We start from the raw sequence: 20,843 nt of genomic DNA, 5'->3' as shown, positions 1-20,843 counted from the left end.
TTCACATAATATAGTATTAACTCATACAAAGATTTCCTTTACAAACAAGAAAGAAATATAAAAATATTACCCACCTGTGAGTTCCATCATTAATGAGAACAAAGGTTCAATAAAGTCTTAGATAAGCCAGACATTTGCATATACTGGTGACACCGTCAATGAAACATGAGTCAGCAATGTGATGTGGAGTGATTTTTAAAAATAAGTTATGCAATTTTAGGATACATTAAGAATAGTGTCCCGATGGGTTAATTTTTCACTAAGTAATACACTTCATCTCAAACTCCGCAGTTAAGTCACAAGCCCTCCTGCTATTGACATCTTTTGAAAATTCAATTTTGAACGTAACTGAGGATTCAACCATTTCTTTGTCAATATTGTACAAAATACTCAGTGATCTATTTGACAGTTCTCATCAAACAATTACAGGAAACAGACTTAGGTACTGAAATTGAAGAGGCTGCCTGGAACAATTTATGGGCAAAAAAATCCTTTAAGTTCAGTGTCAACCCGTATTAGGAAAAAAACATTTTAAGTTAATTTATAGGCAGCCTTTGACACCTTTAAGATATAGCTACATAGGCAAAGCATCCTCATCAATATGCTGGAAAAGTTGGTACAACATTCTGCATGTGGTGCTTATGTGAACTTGCACAGCCATTCTGGGAAAGAGCATATGGGGAAATAAGCAATACCGCAAATTGGCATGTGAACAGTAGAATATTCTGGGTTTGTTCATAATATTTAAAGGAGATCAGGTCAAACTGCACAACTTCTCATTGCACAGAACTAGGACGGACTTAAGCACCTATGCACATGATGGCAACAGAATGCATGGACAATTGCCTTATCTGAAAAAATAACAAAAAGTGTGCATACTTTGAGTGGTGCAAATGATGGGGACAATTTTGTTGATACTCAAATGAAGATTCCAATGACAGGCATCCACCAAACTTGCAAATAAGCTTATGGCAAATTTTGATAAATTTTGATAATCTTTTCTTGGGGCGAGGGAAGAGGGGAGAAACTCTATGTTTTGTTGATATTTTGTGGAACTCTAAAAATTCCGTTAAAAACCCCCCTCAAGTGTCCAGATCACAAGATGCTCAGGCCTCACCTAAACTGCTGTGTCCAGTGCAGAGCAAAGGCAATTGAAAAAGGCTGGGTTGATTCAATGAAAGATTACTCAGAGCTGAGTCATTGACATTAATGACCACGGCTGGTTCTTTAAATTGGCCTTCTTTGAGTAAAAGTTGGTTGAATACAACTGACATCAACAACCTGGAGGAACAGAACCAATGGGCTCAGATTAGGAAAAATTCCCTAGCACAAGTTGTTTGACAGTGGAACAGGAAGATGAGGGACTGACATTTGTCATATATTTTTTTAAACATAGGCTGGACGGCCACCTATCAGAAATGCTGCAGTAGTGGATTCCCTACCTCAGCAGGAGGTTGGACCTTTCAATGATTCTTTAGATGTGCTGCCTTTGAAGTCTCTTTGGAAACTGCAGCTAGCTCAGCATGCATGCTGCTCCTCCTAAACCAGTTGCTCTGTCTATTTCTGAGCCCAGTTCAAAGTGTTGGCTGTGACATTTAAAGGCTTAGGACCAGGGCACCTGAAGACCCACCTGTCACCATATGTGCCTGCACATATATTGAAGGCCTTCTGTGGTGCGCCTGTCCTCTGAGGCAAGGAGCTCTGGCAAATGGAATTGCCAATAGTTTGGAGCAATAGAGGTGACCGGGGCTAAGTGTTTCTGTGCTGTACAACTGGACTGAAAAATCCACTGTACGTACTCAGTGTTCCATATATTGCTAGCAGTGAAACAGGTTCCTGGGTTGCCCTTGGTGGAGTCAGACTTTTCAGCAAAAGTGATATACAGTGGTACCTCGGGTTAAGTACTTAATTCGTTCCGGAGGTCCGTTCTTAACCTGAAACTGTTCTTAACCTGAAGCACCACTTTAGCTAATGGGGCCTCCTGCTGCTGCTGCACCACCGGAGCACGATTTCTGTTCTCATCCTGAAGCAAAGTTCTTAACCTGAGGTACTATTTCTGGGTTAGCGGAGTCTGTAACCTGAAGCGTATGTAACCTGAGGCGTATATAACCCGAGGTACCACTGTAAACTGAACCAAGGCTGCTAGGAAAGCAGTTGATTAACTATGACCCATTGAGACTCTGAATGGATGTGTTAGTTAAGCATGCGCCATGCTTTATGTGCCTATTTTGGATGCTCCACATGGTGCACATTGGGGCAGCCATAAGATAAAAAACAAGTGAGTTCTTCAAAGGAATAACTAGAATCCAAAGGTTTATAGCCAAATACAACATTTCCATTACGTTGCCCTCCATGTTACTAATTAGGTAAAGGTAAAGGGACCCCTGACCGTTAGGTCCAGTCGTGGCCGACTCTGGGGTTGCGGCGCTCATCTTGCTTTACTGGCTGAGGGAGCCGGCGTACAGCTTCCGGGTCATGTGGCCAGCATGACTAAGCCCCTTCTGGCGAACCACAGCAGCGCATGGAAACGCCGTTTACCTTCCCACCGGAGTGGTACCTATTTATCTACTTGCACTTTGATGTGCTTTCGAACTGCTAGGTTGGCAGGAGCAGGGACTGAGCAATGGGAGCTCACCCCGTCGTGGGGATTTGAACCGCTGACCTTCTGATCGGCAAGTCCTAGGCTCAGTGGTTTAACCCACAGCGCCACCCGCATCCCTTGTGATGTTACTAATTACTTTTCTTCATATTGGTCATATAGGGAGAGTGGTAGTCCTTGTTGACCAGCTTGATGCCGAATGCACAGAACACCAGAGATGAAATGTCAGCCAAAATGGGAATGGACTATTATGGAACGCGTGTCCCTATCATTAGTGATATGCCTCTTGCATTGCTAATTCCCACGGGAGCGTTTCCATAACCAAGTCCCACAGTCATGGTTGGAAGTTTTATTTTTCCTTTGCACAGAAAATAGCATGGCCAAAAGATGCTCGCAACACAACACAGAGTGTTATAGCACTATTGGCTCAATACCTCAAAGAAAGTAGAAATGACTTTATAACTCGATCTGACACACACTAGTGACAGCCATCCATTTCAAATTCCTTTTGAAATGTACGAGAAGAGAAATGCAAGCTGTATCCGTTCCTTTATCACAAGAAGTATTTCGTATTTTAGCATTGCCCAAGCAATGGCAGATAATAGAAGGCTAAAACTTTAGAACCAGGTGGAGAAGGAACTTAATGAATGGTCTGCATGCCAGAAGCCAAGGTAAATGGTCAGTCATTCTATGAGGATGAAATAGAAAAGGGGCGATCAGCTCCTGAAAAGAGACTAAATGGGTATGATAACATCTTCTCTGAATTCCTGAAGATCATGGGAAAAAGCAGCAAACAATAGCAATCCACTTTCCTATCCAAAGCCATTCAGGAAAATACAAAGAGTGAGAAGTGTCACAGAGAAAAGGATAAATGGTTTGAGGGGAAAAAAACATGCTCGGCCCAAGTTACCGCTCTGCTGTTGATGCTCGTGATTTGCCAGCACAAATTACTTAGCCTTATTAAGAGTTTGAACGCAGATTAAAACTGATACCAAGAATGCCTTCGGCACAACCCGCGGCGCTGTTTCACCGCGCGTGTGATTGCGCCCCAGGAGGAGCAACGGAGCTGCTGCTGCTGCGGCGGCTTTCGCAAAGGTAAGACCAATATTTTAGTTGCTGAGAAACCGAACTTCCCTCCCATTTGTTTTTCTTGTGTTGGCAACGAAGAGCGGCTCTCGGTCCTGGGGGTGAGACTGAGGATCTCCGAGGGGCACGCAGTTGCCTTCCTCCCCGACTGGAAGAGGATGGGGGAGCTCCTAGGGTTTGGATTGCAAACTCCAATGAGTTTGCAATGAGTTTGCAATGAGCTCCTAGGTCCAGGATTGCATTTCAGCAGACGCGCAACAATGCAAATGTACCGGAGCGAATCAGAAAATCAAATGAATACAACCTCCCCCGCCGCCCCCGGACTGGCAACGCAGAAGCCCAGACGGCGCGGAAGGGATGGAGGAAACCTGGACCAAGAGAAAGCTCTCAATCGCCAACGCGGTGCCCGGGGGCGCCCCGGGGGAAGCTTTTGCACAGGTGGGTCGTCGCCAGCCCCGGGGGAGGGGGGCGTGGTTCCTTCCGGGTGGGGGGCATCGCCTTTTCGCAACAGCACTAGCTCCGCGGGCCGGGCAGAGGAGAGAGGCTCCTTCCCGAGGCCGCGAGGAACAGACGCGGCATCTTCCTGGCCGCGAAGGGAGGCCGGCGGCGGCCGAGGGGTCCGCGGCACGCGAAGGGTTAAGCGCGGGGCGGGGCGGCGGCGCGATTGGTGCGAAGTTTGGGGGTGGGCGGGGCGGTCCAGAATCGCGCAGCCTGAAGGGGAAGCCAAGCCCCGCCCCAGCCCCCCCAGCCCCCCCGCGACGGGACCCTGAGGCGGACGCAGCCCGGGCCGCGGCGGCATCGCTCCCTCCGACCCTCATTCGCTCGCTCGCAGGGACCGGCAGCCCCAGCCAGCCCCGCCGCCGCCGCCGCCCCCTCCGTCCGAGCGCCCCGAGCCGGTGCCTCCTCCTCCGTCCGCCCGGCTCCTTTGTGAGGAGAGCAGCCGCGGCGCCTCCGACAAGTGCGCGCCAAGTCCGGCGGCTGAGAGGGGACTCTGGGCTGCCCGCTCGGCGTCGCGGCACATGGGGCGAGCGGGAGGCGGAGCGCGCGCCGGCGGCCCAGCGGCGCGGCAGCCCCGGCGCCCCGAGGCGTGAGGAGACCCCGCCGTCGCCAGGTACGAGTCCGGAGCCCGCGGAGCTGCAGCGCCTCCAGGGGAGGGAGGGAGGGAGGCTGCCCGCGGGGTCCCAGGTGTCCGCCGGCTCGCGGCTGCCCAACTCCGGGCTACTCCCGTCGGGAAAGCGCGCGGCGGCGGCGGCGGCGGCGGCAGCCTCCTTCCGAGGGGAAGCGGAGTCCCCTGGCTGCCTTGCGGGGAAAGCGGGAGGGCGGCGGCGGCGACGGGCGAGCGAGCGAGCGGCGCCGTCGGAACTGCCCGCTGCCGGGCGGGAAGGGCAGGCAGGAGGCGTCGCCGATGGCGGGGCAGCCCGTCGGCGGCGATGCCGGTTGCGGATCGGGGCAGTGTCCGGACTCCGCCGGGCATTTGAGCGGCGAGGCTGTGCTCGCTCGGTCGTCCCCACCCCCGCCATGTAGATGCGAGGGTGGTCGAGCTACAGCGGATTTGGTGCAGGCTTTCATTCGATCAAGCCAGCCTGGAATTGGGGGTGCTTACTGACACGCGTGCTTACTGTCGTGGGGATGCTGCGCACGTGTATCTTCGCCCCCCTCCCCGCGCGCCCCGCGGCCCCGCCGGCGTTACAAATTTGTAAGGTAATGGCAGCGTGTAATTATTTGCTTTGTCGGAGGCTCGACCCGGAGTGTTGTTGTGTGTCCCGAGGGCAGAGAACGTTTAAATCGGGGAGTTTACAAGAGGGAGGAATTCGGCGCGTGTTGGGAGAGCCGGAGCTGGAGCGGGCGAAGCGGGCGGGATTCGCGGCCGTGGATGAGGCGCGCGTTGGTCTTTCAAAACAAGAGTACTACTGCTGGAGAAGTACTTAAGAAACGAAACGATTGAAATCGGTGCGCTTCGAGCTTCAGAGAACCCGCGCGTTACTCACTGCTGCAGACCGTCTGATGCAAAGCTGCACTATTAACAGTTATGCAGAAAAAACAGCTTTTCTCTATTACGGATACCCTTCTTCTCTTTTAAGAAGCGCAAGGGATCTTTTTAAGGGCAGCGCTGATTATTATTGTAATTCTTTTTGGAAAAACACATACAGTTTAATTGATTGTGTGTTTCTAAAACCACGGCAGTGCGTTTTGATCTTTACCACTGACCACTTTCGTTCTTTTTAATTCTGATATAAAGTTTTGAGTTCGGTATTTGATATTTACAGCTCTCTCTCTCTCTCTCTCTCTCTCTCTCTACCCCCCCCCCCCAACTTTCCCTGCTCTCCTATTTCCAGGTTGGAAAGAAGAACGAATTGGAAACTAGAGACAATCCAGCTTTTGAAATGGAAATTCAGTTTGTGCTGCTTTTTGTGGGCGTTCTTGTGTTTGCTGATTCTGTGAGAGGTAAGCAGAGAGGGCCTCAGGCTGCCTGCAAGTGGTTTGTGCTCTGTATTTTTGCCCCATTGGAATACATTCTGTCTGTGTGCATTTGAATTCCTTCCAGAGACCCTCTAATAATATAATGTTCCTTGTTGCACAGAAAGCTTGCTTTCTCTTTGCAAATGGGGCATTCTGTCTCACAGAACTATTATACTCTCTCTTGGTCCTTCTTTCCTGCCAGGCAGGTGTGCTCTGGGGGGGCTTTCCAGTTGCTGTTATTTCTTAGGTGTGAAAATACGCAGTTGGCTTCCAGTTTTCAGTCTGGAGTAAAAGGAAAACAATTGCATTCCTCGGTGGATCAGGAGAGCCTCTCCCCTTCTGTAATCTCTCCCAGCCGGGCTCTGTGTATTCCCAATAGCGCTAAACTAAACAAACAAATCCATTAAGTTCACCCAAGTGACAGGCAAATGACAGTTCTCAACAGCTAGCACATATTTTAGCACTGGGGTTTCAGTGTGTGATCAAATTCCCTTAAACAGGTTGCATTACCAGAGGGAGGCTGAGGAAAAACAATAACCAAGGAAGTAGAGTGTATAATTCCTTATAAAGAATAGAACTTAACAGAGGAACAGTTAGGGGGGCTGTTGCTGTCTCTTCCTTATCAGAGGGCTGGAGCAGTCATGTTGACGCTAAGAAATATTGGGAACCAAAAAATGTTTTTCTCATTTGACACATAAAACCCCCTGTTGAGAGCACTGTTCAATTAAAGCCAACTTAACTAGGTATTTTAACTTAGTGTACTTTTGACGATGGGCTTAAGCACTGGTTCATACCATTTCAAGGTAGGTGCCAGAACTCTGATAGTTGTTGATAGTTCTGGACTGCACCCGTGAGCTGCGGACATAGGGAAGAGTCAAAGCTTAATGGAAGCATCTCAAAGGTAGGGATGGGGGAAACTGCCCAAACTTTGGAGAACCACTGCCAGTGAATTTGGAAGTACAGTGGTACCTCAGGTTACATACGCTTCAGGTTACAGACTCACCTTGCGCCATGTTGGGATTACAGTGGTACCTCAGGTTACATACGCTTCAGATTACAGACTCCGCTAATCCAAAAATAGTGCTTCAGGTTAAGAACTTTGCTTCAGGGTGAGAACAGAAATCGTGCTCCGGCGGCGCGGCAGCAGCAGGAGGCCCCATTAGCTAATGTGGTGCTTCAGGTTAAGTACAGTTTCAGGTTAAATACGGACCTCCGGAACGAATTAAGTACTTAACCCAAGGTACCACTGTACTGTAGATGAACCAGATATGACTCCGGCAGGAAGGTAGTCAAAAGCCTTGCTCCAAGAATTAGTGTCCACTTGATTAATGTGTGTTTCCTCTATTGAGCTCATTCCCTTGCATATATCTGCCATTTGTGCTGCATGCCTTATGAAAAGAAAATAGTAAAGACCTGAAGGTCCAGTCACAGTACGGAATGAACTGAGACAATGTCATACATTTAGATTCATATATCATGCAGAACTCAAGGAAGGATCCAGAATGACTTACAGGCAATAAGGGTGTTGTGTTTACTTTGAATGTGAAACTGATTTGAAATACTATTTGTCAGTTGTTTAACTGAATGCTCAAAATGCAATGTGGCACTTGCAGTCAGGTCTCCCAAGTAATGATATTTTATTAAACTAAGAGCATAATGGCTTTTCTTTTGGACTTTGTCTACAGAGGAAATGTGATACCTGAGACAAATGATGAACATTTGTGAACTTTTGATTGCTAAGAATAGGTTTGTGATTTTTTAAAAGAAAAAGCTATAATTACAGCTCCACGATGCAGTGTTGATGGAACACGGTATGTCAGTGTGATAAAGTGGCAGGCTTAAAGATCACCGCTCTGTTGCAGTCTGAAAAAAAGCTTTAGTATATTTCAAAATGAATGGAGAATCATTTTCTGCTAGAAAGCGTCACAGTTTCTAAAGTGTGCCTGTGGTGTGTTCCTTCCCCCATAGGTCCAGGTAGATGTTCACTGCAATTATAGAAGAGTTTCCTATTTCAACCACTCAGGTTTTGGGTGCAGCACGGGGTGAAGTCACATGGTTAATTTGTGTTAAGAAGGAATAACTGAGTGGGTTAGAACAGGAACATCTAAGTGGCAGCTTGCAGGGTAGAGCTGCCTCTTATATTTGTGGCCCTGCCAGATTTTAATAATGGAGTGGTAAAACTTTTGCTCTACTTCCAGACGTAAGGAAAATGAGATTTCTTGCTCCCCAATTGGTAAGACATTAAGAGGCCACACTGTCTTAAGTATGTGTCATAATTATGAAGCTCTTACTAGATAATGTAAACTTTATTATGCAGCTTGACCATACATTAATAGGTTGGTTTGAGTGACAAACTGCATTCCCACTCATTGCAGTGGTGCCTGGAGAACAGAGTCACCTACAAATTTGCAGTAGCTGCCCGTTCGTGGGCTTAATAAACAGGAATTGTCTATTAGGGGTAGGAAGGATGGAGACGAAAGGAGGGATTGGGGTAAAACTAATTTGAGAATGAGGATGGAGTGTGGCTGCTCCTGGGCTTGTTTTGGAGGAGATGGTTGCATTATGGGCGACACAGCTGAGTACTAAATGAGATAGCCTGCATTGCAGGATTCTGGAATGTTCAGATATGAAGCTTTGGGAAGAAGAATGATGTAGAGCACTTGATTTGCGCAGTCTGACAGTCCTTTTGGACTTTGTGGGTCAGAACATTTGCACTGAGCTGCACAATACAGATTCGAAAACAAAATGGGATTTCTCTGTATGAAACAGAATTAAACTCAGAAATGTCGATTCAAGTAAAATTAAGAGTATTGCCAGATGATGGCATGAAGGGAGTGTGATATTCTTTTCCATGTGTATTTGGACGTGCTCTAAAATTCCTGGATCCTGTACTTCTCACGTCACGTACATTATTTTCCTCTAATCTGAAAGGATTACACAAGCATTCGAGATTCCCTGGGCAAGCTTTTGCATCAGTTTCGGGCTACTGGATGATACACCAGATTATATTGGGCTGGAAAATTTGGAAGTATAATAGAACAGGTGCTTCAAGAGACTCCAATTGTTTGTTTCATCTCAGAGCCTTCAAATGCCCCAGAGGGCTGACATCACAAGGAGTCATTCTGGGATAACAATCCTGTGGAGTTTCCATGGTCAGGTGATCGCATGTGCATGTGCTTAGATTAAACTGGGCATCTGCCTTTGTGAATGGCACTCAGAACTAGTCCCAGTCACCAGTCTGGCAGCTGCATTCTGGATTAGTTGTAGTTTTCGAGTCACCTTCAAAGGTAACCCAACATAGAGTGCATTGCATTAGTCCAAGTGGGAGATAACCAGAGCATAGACCACTCTGGCGAGACAGTGTGCAGGCGGGTAGGATCTCAGGTGGCGTACCAGATGGAGCTGCTAAACAGCCACTCTGGACACAGAATTAAACTCCTTCTCTATGGACAGCTGTGAGTCCAAAATGACCCCAAGGCCACCTTGTCCTTTAGCAGCACAGTTACCCCATTCAGGACCAGGGAGTCCCTCACACTGGCTGCCACCTGTCCCCCCAAAACAGTACTTCTGTCTTGTTGGGATTCAACCTCAATCCGTTAACTCCCATCCATCCTCCAATCGCCTCCAGACACACAGGACATTCGCCACTTTCACTGGGCCCAATTTAAACAAGAGGTAGAGCTGGGCATCACCTGCATATTGGTGGACAGAGAGGACGGAGCCCTCAGGTACCCCACAAGTGAGTGATTGAGGTGGTTTCAGTCCCATAATGGGGCCTGGAACCCGACTGGAAGGGGTCCAAATAACCTGCATCCTCCGGGTGGGCCTGGAGTTGTTCCACAACCACCCACTCAATCACCTTGCCCAGGAATGGAATATTTGAGACTGGGTGATAATTGGCCATAGTGGTGGGGTCCAAATAGCTTTTTTAAAGAAGCGGCTTGATAACCACCTCTTTAAGGGGTTCTGGGAAGGCTCCCTCCAAGAGGGAAGCATTCACCAACCCATGAAGCCCATTGCCCAGCCCTATCTAGCTCCTTTCTGTGAGCTAGGATGGGCAAGTGTTAAGAAGACATGTGGTTTGGTTTTACTTGTCCATGCAGGTAACAGGTTGAAATTGATTCCATACAACTTGACTAGACTGAACGCTATGGCAGCAAATAAGATTAACAAATATTTCGTGTGTATTAACAATCACTGTAACATATTTGTGTGTGTGTTTGTGCAGTACAATCTAGGTTGTCTTCTCAGGTGCACACCCTATTGACTTTGAGACTTAGTCCTAGGTAAGTGTGTATCTTAAAAAGGTAAAGGGACCCCTGATTGTTAGGTCTGGTCGCAGGCAACTCTGGGGTTGTGGTGCTCATCTCGCTTTATTTGCCAAGGGAGCCAATGTACAGTTTCTGGGTCATATGGCCAGCATAACTAAGCTGCTTCTGGCAAACCAGAGCAGCGCATGGAAACGCCATTTACCTTCCCGCCGGAGTGGTACCTATTTATCTACTTGCACTTTGACGTGTTTTCGAACTGCTAGGTTGGCAGGAGCAGGGGTCGAGCAACGGGAGCTCACCCTGTTGCGGGGATTCGAACCGCCAGCCTTCTGATCAGCAAGCTCTAGGCTCTGTGGTTTAGACCACAGCGCCACCCATGTATATTATTGCTACCTAAATCAGCTTTGTCTATGGTACTCACAGAAAAATGAATCGAGTGAATCTGATATTTGACTGGTTTAGGTTTTTTTACATTGTATGTAAACTCCATGATAGTCACACAAAGACCTTTTAGTTTGCCTTGGGTTGGGGGAATACTCTGAATGCCGCCTTTTACTTACTGAGTTTGAGAGTTATCAATGCAGCTTTCTCCTTCTCCATAAATTTGTAGCACCCAACCTGGTCTCCATTGACTTGTAAAATCACGGTTTCTTCCCCTTCAAATGGTCTGCTTTCAAATTAATCCCAGTGTTGCAGTGCTTAGTGGAAACTCTTTTCCTTTGGTTATATGAAAAAAATGATTGTTTTATTTCATGTCAAAATGTTTGCCTTCTGTTTCACTTTTACATCAAGGAGCATGTGTTTAGTTTCAGCTGGAGTAGTTCTTTGTGTAGATTGCTCTTTAGTCAGGAGTTCTTGGTTTTTCCCGGCAATGTGAAAATACAGGGCAGTCTCTTGTTCCTCTCATGGTCTATAGCAGGAAGAGCCAATGTGGTGCACTCCAAATATTCTTGGACCAAGCCAGCATGTCCAGTGGTTAGGGAATGAGAAGATAAGTTCTTCCAGGTCACTCAATGGTTAATTTCACACAATTATTAAAATCCATTTTAACAAATACAGTGGTACCTCAGGTTAAGTACTTAATTCGTTCTGGAGGTCCGTACTTAACCTGAAACTGTTCTTAACCTGAAACACTACTTTAGCTAATGGGGCCTTCTGCTGCCGCTGCGCTGCCGGAGCCCGATTTCTGTTCTCATCCTGAAGCAAAGTTCTTAACCTGAAGCACTATTTCTGGGTCAGCGGAGTCTGTAACCTGAAGCATATGTAACCTGAGGCACCACTGTATACCACTGAGAGACTTCAAATGAGTGCTACATTGGATACCACCCAATATACCCAAATAGTTTAGTTCTTTCATGTTCCAGGGGATCATGGTAAATTTTGAAGGCCTATTTTTGACCTGAATTGGGTTTTCCTATTACAGTGGTACTTCGGGTTACGAACTTAACTTGTTCCAGAGGTCCATTCTTAACCTGAAACTGTTCTTAACCTGAGGTACCACTTTAGCTAATGGGGCCCCCCACTGCCGCCGCACGATTTCTGTTCTCATCCTGAGGTAAAGTTCTGAACCCGAGGTACTACTCCTGGGTTAGCAGAGTCTGTAACCCAAAGCGTTTATAACCCGAGGTGTTTGTAACCCGAGCTACCACTGTACTTTTCCTGCCATGTTTGGGGATTCATTCAAAGCTTGTGACCTATTTCCTTTCATGAGGAATCTTATCGTTTAAATGTAGTCAAAAGGTGAAAATGTCGGACTTGCTGTGAAAAACTGCAAATGTGTCCTGTGCTTATGTGAGAGGGGTCACTGGAATTAAGACCTTCATTCTTAATCCGTATTGCAGCGATTCACGATTTTTGGCATGGCAAGTAAAATCCTTTTGAAGTGTAACTAAAAGAAAATAGATGGTTCGTCAGGCAAAGTTCACTGTTGCTTTTAGTCCTGGGAAGGAGGGAGGGCACCAGTGCAGAAACAGCCAGAGAATTGCTGTGCCACAGTTTGGCAGACAGTGATTCATTAGTAGCCTTAAGAGTCGATTATTGCAGAGCAGTCTGTGTGGAGCTACCCTTTGGCCTGATCCGAAGGCTCCAGCTGGTGCAGAACATTGTGGCTCGACTGTCGAAGGGGACAGACCATAGCCAGCACATAAGTCCTGGGCTCAAAAGCTTGGGTCCACATGCTACCTGACCAGGTTCAGGGTTCTTGTATTAATTTACAAGGCCCTTACCAACTGGATACCTCTGACACAGCTTATATTCCAACCCAGCCGCTGAGGTCTTTGCAGGAGCCACTGTTAGTGGTTCCCTGTGGCTCAGGTCTGCAAGGTGTCATGTGTTGAGTGGGCCCAATTTTGTGGAAGTCCCTTCTAGTTGAAGTGACAGGCCCCCTTCTCTGTTGAACTACCAGCGTTCACTGAAGACTTTATTATTCCCACAAGCTTTTTAACTAAACTCTTGATTTTATAGCTTTATTTCATGATTTTGGTCTTATTGTATTGGGTTGTGTACACTGCTTAGAGATAACCATGAGTAAGTGGTACACAAATTGTTTAAACAAACAAACAAACAAACAAACAAACAAAAACAGTGCCCCTGAAGACAAGGTAATGGGTATACAGTGGTACCTCAGGTTAAGTACTTAATTCGTTCCGGAGGTCCGTACTTAACCTGAAACTGTTCTTAACCTGAAGCACCACTTTAGCTAATGGGGCCTCCTGTTGCCACTGCGCCGCCGGAGCACGATTTCTTTTCTCATCCTGAAGCAAAGTTCTTAACCTGAAGCACTATTTTTGGGTTAGCGGAGTCTGTAATCTGAAGCGTATGTAACCTGAGGTGCCACTGTAATCCCAACATGGTGCAAGGCGAGTGTTCTATCAGTGCAGTATTTCCTGCTTCCTCAATGGAACATTCTCCTCCCCTTTTGTACCCCCTAAATCTGGTCTAGGGATTTCCCCAACTCCTTGGAGAAGATTTGGGGAGAGCGTAGAGCAGTGGTGGGAGGAGAAGGGCACAAGGGGAAATACTTGCAGTGATGAGATGGTTTAGTTGAATATATCACATTGACTTAAAAACATGTTGGGAGAAAGAAAACTGTGAGAGCCCTTGAGCAAGGAAGATGAGGGATGAAGGTGGAGCAAGCCCAAAATATCTCTGTTCCCTGGTGGCAAAAATGAAATCCTTTTGTGCAAGGAAAAGGAGGAGGACAGAATCTAGGTTTTGATACCTGCTCAGCAGTGGAGCTTGCAGGTGACCTTGGCCCTGTCTCTTCATCTAACCTACCTGACAGGTTTGTCGTGAGGGTAAAACGGGATGACCTATAGGCTACTATGGAGCTCCGTTGGAAGAGTTAACAAAAGTGATTATCCACATCAGTTCTAACCTGGTGGTGTATCTGTTGACCCCATCAGGTCACAGGCATTTATTTATCTCTTGTGGGGTTGTGAAGACTCTTTCATAGGTCACTGCTAGTATAGTATTAGCCTCTTGGTTATAAAGTGAGTGTTTTATGAAGCTATAGTAACTCTTCTTCCATATTCTGGAAGTTACACAGTCTTTGTTCCCTGCCCACAATCCGCACCAATTTTTCTCTGGCCTATTGCATCTGTTGCAAGTAAGTTGGTCTGCTCTAAACATCTGGCCTAGTAAATTTGCCTGCAGTTGAGACAAAGTAACACCCCCCCCCCGTTTTTTAGTGTCACTTTGTGATGTGGTATTGCAAGCCTAAGAGCTGTTTTATACATTACATGGCAACCAACCAGCATTTTTCACTGAATGTTCACTCAACCGAAAGCTGCAGTCACCCATGGCTCTCTGATGAGGGTGCCTTTATTTCCAAACCCCAGCTTCGCCACCATCAGACTTCACAATTTTGAAAATAGGTGAAGACATCAAAAGGCCTTAGAATTAGTCATTAACTGGACAGGGACAAAAGCATAAGGGTGGGAAACAGGGGCTAGGACCAGTGGCCTAGCGTGGGTTGTCAGCACCCGGGGCAAGGCAAGTAATTTGTGCCCCCCGCTGCACTGTCCCTCCCCCAGATAGTCCCTCGCTCTCTCTCCGCACCACACCGCATGCCTGGCACCCCCCCTCCACAGTGGGCAGCGACCCGGCGGCTCGGATCGGATTCACACAGCCAGCACTGCATTTTATGAGTTAATGCAAACTGCCTACCCTCAAAATCCAAGCCCCTCTCCGATTCCCCCCCCTCCCTTCACAAGTCAGATAAACATCGCTGCCTTGCATTTTGGTTAGTTGCCCTGATTATACAGTCTCCCCATTGTGTTTTTGTAGAAACATGGTATCCAGCAGTGCTCTGAATAACCTAAGTTTTATTTCATCAGAACCCATCCAATTTTCAGGAAGAAATCCAGCCAATAACTCTAGGCTACTTCTTATATTAAGTGCTCAAACTTAATTTTGAACGTCAGTAAAGGAAGAAAAATGTAAATTGGGAACAGAGACCTCTTGGAGAAAACTTAGATTTGTCTTGATTTTTGTCCTTTTTGAGTCTCCAGCCCCCCCTCCCCTCCCATAATTGCTGAAGAAAAGTTTCACTCTTGGCAGGAAACAAAGTGATTTCTTTTCATGCCTGTTAAATTTATTTCATGAAAGATTTACACAATCTTAGGTATCCTGTCAAGTGACTGTGGAAGGAGTAATGGAAGATGTGTCACAAGCTAGATGCCTCTCAGGTTCTGTTGCTTTTTTAATGGGTATTTTTGGAACTGTCCGTATTTGTACTTGAAGAACTGGAGAGCTGATAATTCCAGAAAGAAAGAAAAAACTGAAAAACTTGGGCAGTGGTTGTTTTTAACTTTTGGTGGGGGGGATGCCATAGCTGTCCCCCACGCCTACCAGGGCAGTTTCAAAATGGGTTGTCAAATTGTACTTGCCAATTTAATGGTATTTCGTGTTAGCAGTGAAAAGGCCCCTATGGAAATTCCAGAAAAGTAGTATGTTGTGTTGCTTGGATCCATTACACATCCATTCATGTAGAGTGCAGTTTAATTGTTCTGAAAAGTAGCTGACAAACCAGGTTGTGATGGTTCCTTGCACCTATCTGAATCTAAGATACAAACTTCTGTCCTTGGCCCTGTAAAATGTTGATGCATTAAGGACAAATTATGAAGAATGAGAGATGGGGGTGATCCATAGGAGCAGTACCAGATTAAGGTTTCTGTGGGGTCGGGAGGGAAAATCAATCAGATCAATGACTAGGTAAGATGTGTTGCAGAAGGGGCGGGCATAAGCTGGCAAGTGTCCCTTATTTTAAAGGGACAGTCCCTTATTCCAGCGCCATGTCCCGCTGCTGTCCCTTATTCATGGATGTCCCTTAAATGTCCCTTAAATTATGTCCCTTAAATTTCAAAGGAAGCAGCTCCTCTCCCTCCCTCCCTGCCGGCCAGGGAGGAGGGAGGCTCCAACTGTGTTGCTTGGCTGTGTTGCTTACCCAATAAGAAGTCTAAGAATGACGGGGGGGTGGAGCTTGCATGCCTTGTGTGTGGCTAGTTAATGCAATCTGAGGGGGGGTTTTGAATGCCGGACGCCATTTTGTTGCACGTGCTGCTGCAAACTTTGCAGTGCAAAGCCAGGCCGGGGAGCCATCTTAAGTTGAGGCTGCATAGGCCTTGTGGTGCATGTGATTCAGCTTCTATTCAGTGGAACGTCTGGTTACAAAGTTGGTTGGACAGTGTTCTCAAAGTTACCCAGCATGAGTTTGACCAGACTGCAGGAGGACAGGAAGACTGGAGTGCCTGGAACAGGTGAGGCTGCAGGTCCCTTATTTTGGCTGCTGGTCCCTTATTTTCAAATCTGTAAGTTGACAGCTATGGGGTGGGGAGATCTCTAGCCTGCGGTCCAGATTAGGCCCACCAATTGGGTCTGCGAGGCCATTTTCCTCAAACGGTACCTACTTGCCCCACATATGTGATGTCAGACGTGAGGTAGGTAGAGACATGGCCGGATTGGCTGTGTGGCCAAGGCCCCCTTGGGAAACTCCTTCATACAGCTGACCCCAGCAGAGAGCAGGGCTGACGTCCTTCATCTCACGCACAGCAAGTGCAAGTCTTATAACAGATGAATTCATCTAGACTCCTATCTTCTTACCTTCCTGGTCGCTGCTCTCCCAAGGCCTCAGAAATTATTCCCAGCCCTTCTACCGTAGAGTCCTTGACTGAAATTGAACCTTGGGCCTTTTTCACTGTAAAACCTATCCTCTGGAACTAAACTTTCCATATGAACCTACCCAGACCCTGAGATCATCTTTTTAGGCCCTTCTTAGTGTGCCTCTTCTTTGAGAGGTCCAGAGGGTGGCAACATGAGAACAGGCCTTCTCTGCATCTGTGGGATGCTCTCCCCAGGGAAGTTCGCCTGGTGCCTTCATTAAACACCTTTAGGTGCCAGGCAAAAATGTTCCTCTTTAACCAGGCCTTTGATTGATTGACATCCGATGCCCTTTTAAAATGACGTGGGTTTTTTGGGGTTGTTGTTTTTGTTTCAATTGTGCATTTTGTGGTTTTATATTTTGATTTTATTCTGTGAACCGGCCTGCGACCTCCTGGTATAAAGTAAAGGTAAAGGGACTCCTGACCATTAGGTCCAGTCGTGACCGACTCTGGGGTTGCGGCGCTCATCTCGCTTTATTGGCCGAGGGAGCCGGCGTACAGCTTCCGGGTCATGTGGCCAGCATGACTAAGCCGCTTCTGGCGAACCAGAGCAGCACACGGAAACGCCGTTTACCTTCCCGCTGGAACGGTACCTATTTATCTACTTGCACTTTGACGTGCTTTCGAACTGCTAGGTTGGCAGGAGCAGGGACTGAGCAACGGGAGCTCACCCCATCGCAGGGATTCGAACCACCAACCTTCTGATCAGCAAGTCCTAGGCTCTGTGGTTTAACCCACAGCACCACCCTTATTCTGTGAACCGGCCTGAGACCTCCTGGTATAGGGCAGTATATAAATTGAATGAATGAATGAATGAATGAATGATGCTGTTACTCCGCTGCCTGGTGGATCACGTGCCCTTGTAGCTCATTTATTTGGACCACCTGTTAAATAATAATAAACACATTTTCTTTCCCACTGCAACTGAAGCCGAATTGGAAAACTAATATTAGGAAGGTGTCAAAGGCATATTAATGCAAGCCTGGAAAGTTGGAACCCTCAGCGACATGGAAACAGAGAGATCTTTTCAGACCACGAGCAACTTGCAGCTCAGATTACGCAATAATATTTAGTGTACATTCCTTTCCAAATAAATATTTTAAGTCATTGTTCGATGCACATGGGAAGGTTGGTTTAGGAGCTGCGACTTTCTGCAACACTTTCCTTCTGAACTCTGCTGAAAAGCAACCGCCAAATATGGTTTCGCCCTTAGCTCTCTGTTACCTGGTTACAGAGACGTAGACCAGGCCCTGTGGTACTAACAATATAGACCCGCACCAAGCCCCACTTGTTGGCTGGCTATGCATGTCAATAGAAGTTGTTGAGTCAATCGGAAGTGCTGCATTGTCCAGACTAATTTCATCAAGGATTAATGGGATTGGGGTTTCCTGCTTAGTAAGACACAGAAAAACGTTTGTCCCTCCCCCGCTCAATGTGTGAAATTGGCTTAGGAGAATTTAATCAGATGTCTCATCGGAGAGTGTTTTACTCCGGTTCTTCCTGTGTTAGACATTTGCCATTCATGCAGTCCTTGCCACCAAAGGATGCAAACAAGCACGCCATTTTTGGATCCTAAGCTCACACTCAGAAGTTGCTGTTATTAGGTTTGAGGAGTTAATTTTTAATAGTGGTTTTCAAACTTCCTAGCTTTCATTGAGGTCTCCATAGTAAACTTTAAAGGAACATCAGGTTTCCTCAGATTGCAATTTTAAAATGACTGGTCCAAGGCCTGCTTCTTCTCACCTTGATTACAGTGCTAAACATGGACCTACACTCATATGCACTTTTTGCAATTAACAACAAATGGGTAACAGTTCATGCTTTTATAGATTGGCAGAAAAACTTGGGTTGACATATTTCAAAAAGTTAAAATCCGGACACAAATGTTGTTTAGATTTTTTTTTTTTTTTAGTTTTGCCCAAAATCACAAAAAAATGAGTTTTTGTGCTCCAGATCCTTCTACTATTCACTCAGTTGTTCAGGTTTCTTACTCCGATGGATGAGAATGCACACAGGGCAAGCCCAAGCCATTTTTCTGCCTGAAGCAGAACCCACTTCTCTCCTTACTGTCAGTCACCACTTACCCTAGATGTTGCACCACCCCAGAGAAGCCGCCCCAGATTGGGAGATCCGGCCAGGCAAGACTTGTGGGAGGCCTATATAAGGTATCTCTGCATGCGAGTGGGTGCTGCCCAGTCTAGTGCTCTAGAGAACTGGGCAAAAACAAACAAGATGAATTTTAACAGGGAGAAATGTAAAGTATTGCACTTGGGCAAAAAAAATGAGAGGCACAAATACAAGATGGGTGACACCTGGCTTGAGAGCAGTACATGTGAAAAGGATCTAGGAGTCTTGGTTGACCACAAACTTGACATGAGCCAACAGTGTGACGCGGCAGCTAAAAAAGCCAATGCAATTCTGGGCTGCATCAGTAGGAGTATAGCATCTAGATCAAGGGAAGTAATAGTGCCACTGTATTCTGCTCTGGTCAGACCTCACCTGGAGTACTGTGTCCAGTTCTGGGCACCACAGTTCAAGAAGGACACTGACAAACTGGAACGTGTCCAGAGGAGGGCAACCAAAATGGTCAAAGGCCTGGAAAAGATGCCTTATGAGGAACGGCTAAGGGAGCTGGGCATGTTTAGCCTGGAGAAAAGGAGGAAAGGAGGTTAAGGGGTGATATGATAGCCATGTTCAAATATATAAAAGGATGTCATATAGAGGAGGGAGAAAGGTTGTTTTCTGCTGCTCCAGAGAAGCGGACACGGAGCAATGGAGCCAAACTACAAGAAAGAAGATTCCACCTAAACATTAGGAAGAACTTCCTGACAGTAAGAGCTGTTTGACAGTGGAATTTGCTGCCAAGGAGAGTGCTGGAGTCTCCTTCTTTGGAGGTCTTTAAGCAGAGGCTTGACAACCATATGTCAGGAGTGCTCTGATGGTGTTTCCTGCTTGGCAGGGGGTTGGACTCGATGGGCCTTGTGGTCTCTTCCAACTCTATGATTCTATGATTCTATGGTGTATGTATATATACCAAGGGGCCATTGAGTGTCCAATCAGGTAGTTGCCATTGCTAGCTTTCTCTTTTATTTGAAGTGCAGCTGCTGATGCTGATGCAGGTCAAAATGAGCAAGAAGCTGACCTAGCAGAAGTGGGGACTGAAGCAGCTTGGTAGAAGCTCAGGTGACGGGGAGGGGGCGGTGTTATTGAGTGCAGGTGGGAGTTTGCTTGACCATGGAGCATTGGTTAGAGGCTAAGTGGAATGGTGGTAGCTGGTGGGGTCTGCATGCATTCATTTGCTGGTGCAATGGGGGCTTGTGGGGGCACACGCTCATTTCGCTGCACCACCTGCTATCTGAAACCAGAGGCCCACTATTCCTAAAGGTAGGGTTGGCTCTGAGTACACAATTTTGGCAACCGATTTATAATGTATGTAATGCTGATCAGGAGGTTGGCGGTTCAAATCCCCGTGATGGGGTGAGCTCCCATTGCTCAGTCCCAGTTCCTGCCAACCTAGAGTTCAAAAGCATGTCAAAGTAAATAGGTACCATTCCAGTGGGAAGGTAAACGGCGTTTCCGTGCGCTACTCTGGTTTCGCCAGAAGCGGCTTAGTCACGCTGGCCACATGACCCGGAAAAACTGTCTGCGGACAAACGCCAGCTCCCTTGGGCAGTAAAGCGAGATGAACACCACAACCCCAGACTTGTCTGCGACTGGACCTAACGGTCAGGGGTTCCTTTACCTTTACCTAATGCCAAGTAAACATTTGTGGACAATCACTGGTTTTCCAAAGGTTAATTTTTCTGAGTTAGTGTTCATAACAATATCTTATGGTAGCATTGCATGGGGTGTGGCTAGGTGACCCGTAGGGTACTTTCCAAATCTACGATTGTACTTGGCTTTGGGTTTATCCACATTGTGTAATTACAGCCAGTTTTAATACAACCACAAGTGCACATCTCTGCTTCTTGCACAGTGTGCTCTGGATTTGTCCCGTGTTTCATCACAGCAAACGTGCATGGAAGGCACTGCTTGAAAAGCGTATTCCAGGAGGAAAGAAACAATAACTCAGAAATTTGGGTAGCACCAGCACTGTCTGAATTGGGTGCTACCTCTGTGTGAATTGGATTTGAAACATAGTTTGCCATTGAAGAGAACTGAACCCTGTGGAAGTTGAGTCAGTGTCAAACAGGGTAAGAAGGCGTGTGAATACTCTGTTAAGAGGAAAAATAGGGGTGGCAGTGTTACTCCCACAAGAATTACTGT

General features: G+C 46.8%; 1 protein-coding gene across 5 annotated transcripts in view; it reads left to right on the top strand.

The window, feature by feature from the left end:
- The first annotated feature begins 3,756 nt into the window (after positions 1–3,756).
- The window catches only part of FGFRL1 (fibroblast growth factor receptor like 1), a 176,917-nt gene continuing 159,830 nt past the window's right edge, over positions 3,757–20,843 (top strand). Inside the window, exons 1-2 of one of the 5 annotated variants that reach the window (XM_083440798.1) lie at positions 3,757–4,123; positions 6,022–6,130. In XM_083440798.1, the coding sequence (XP_083296924.1) occupies positions 4,043–4,123; positions 6,022–6,130 (190 nt within the window). In that variant the 5' untranslated portion in view covers positions 3,757–4,042. The other 4 variants (XM_083440799.1, XM_083440797.1, XM_083440801.1 and 1 more) reach the window with 4 other exon arrangements.

This window comes from Podarcis tiliguerta (genome assembly GCF_965153285.1).
Source record: "Podarcis tiliguerta genome assembly, chromosome: 5".
Taxonomy (NCBI): Eukaryota; Metazoa; Chordata; class Lepidosauria; order Squamata; family Lacertidae; genus Podarcis; species Podarcis tiliguerta.
This window is presented reverse-complemented; position numbering and strand designations above follow the sequence as displayed.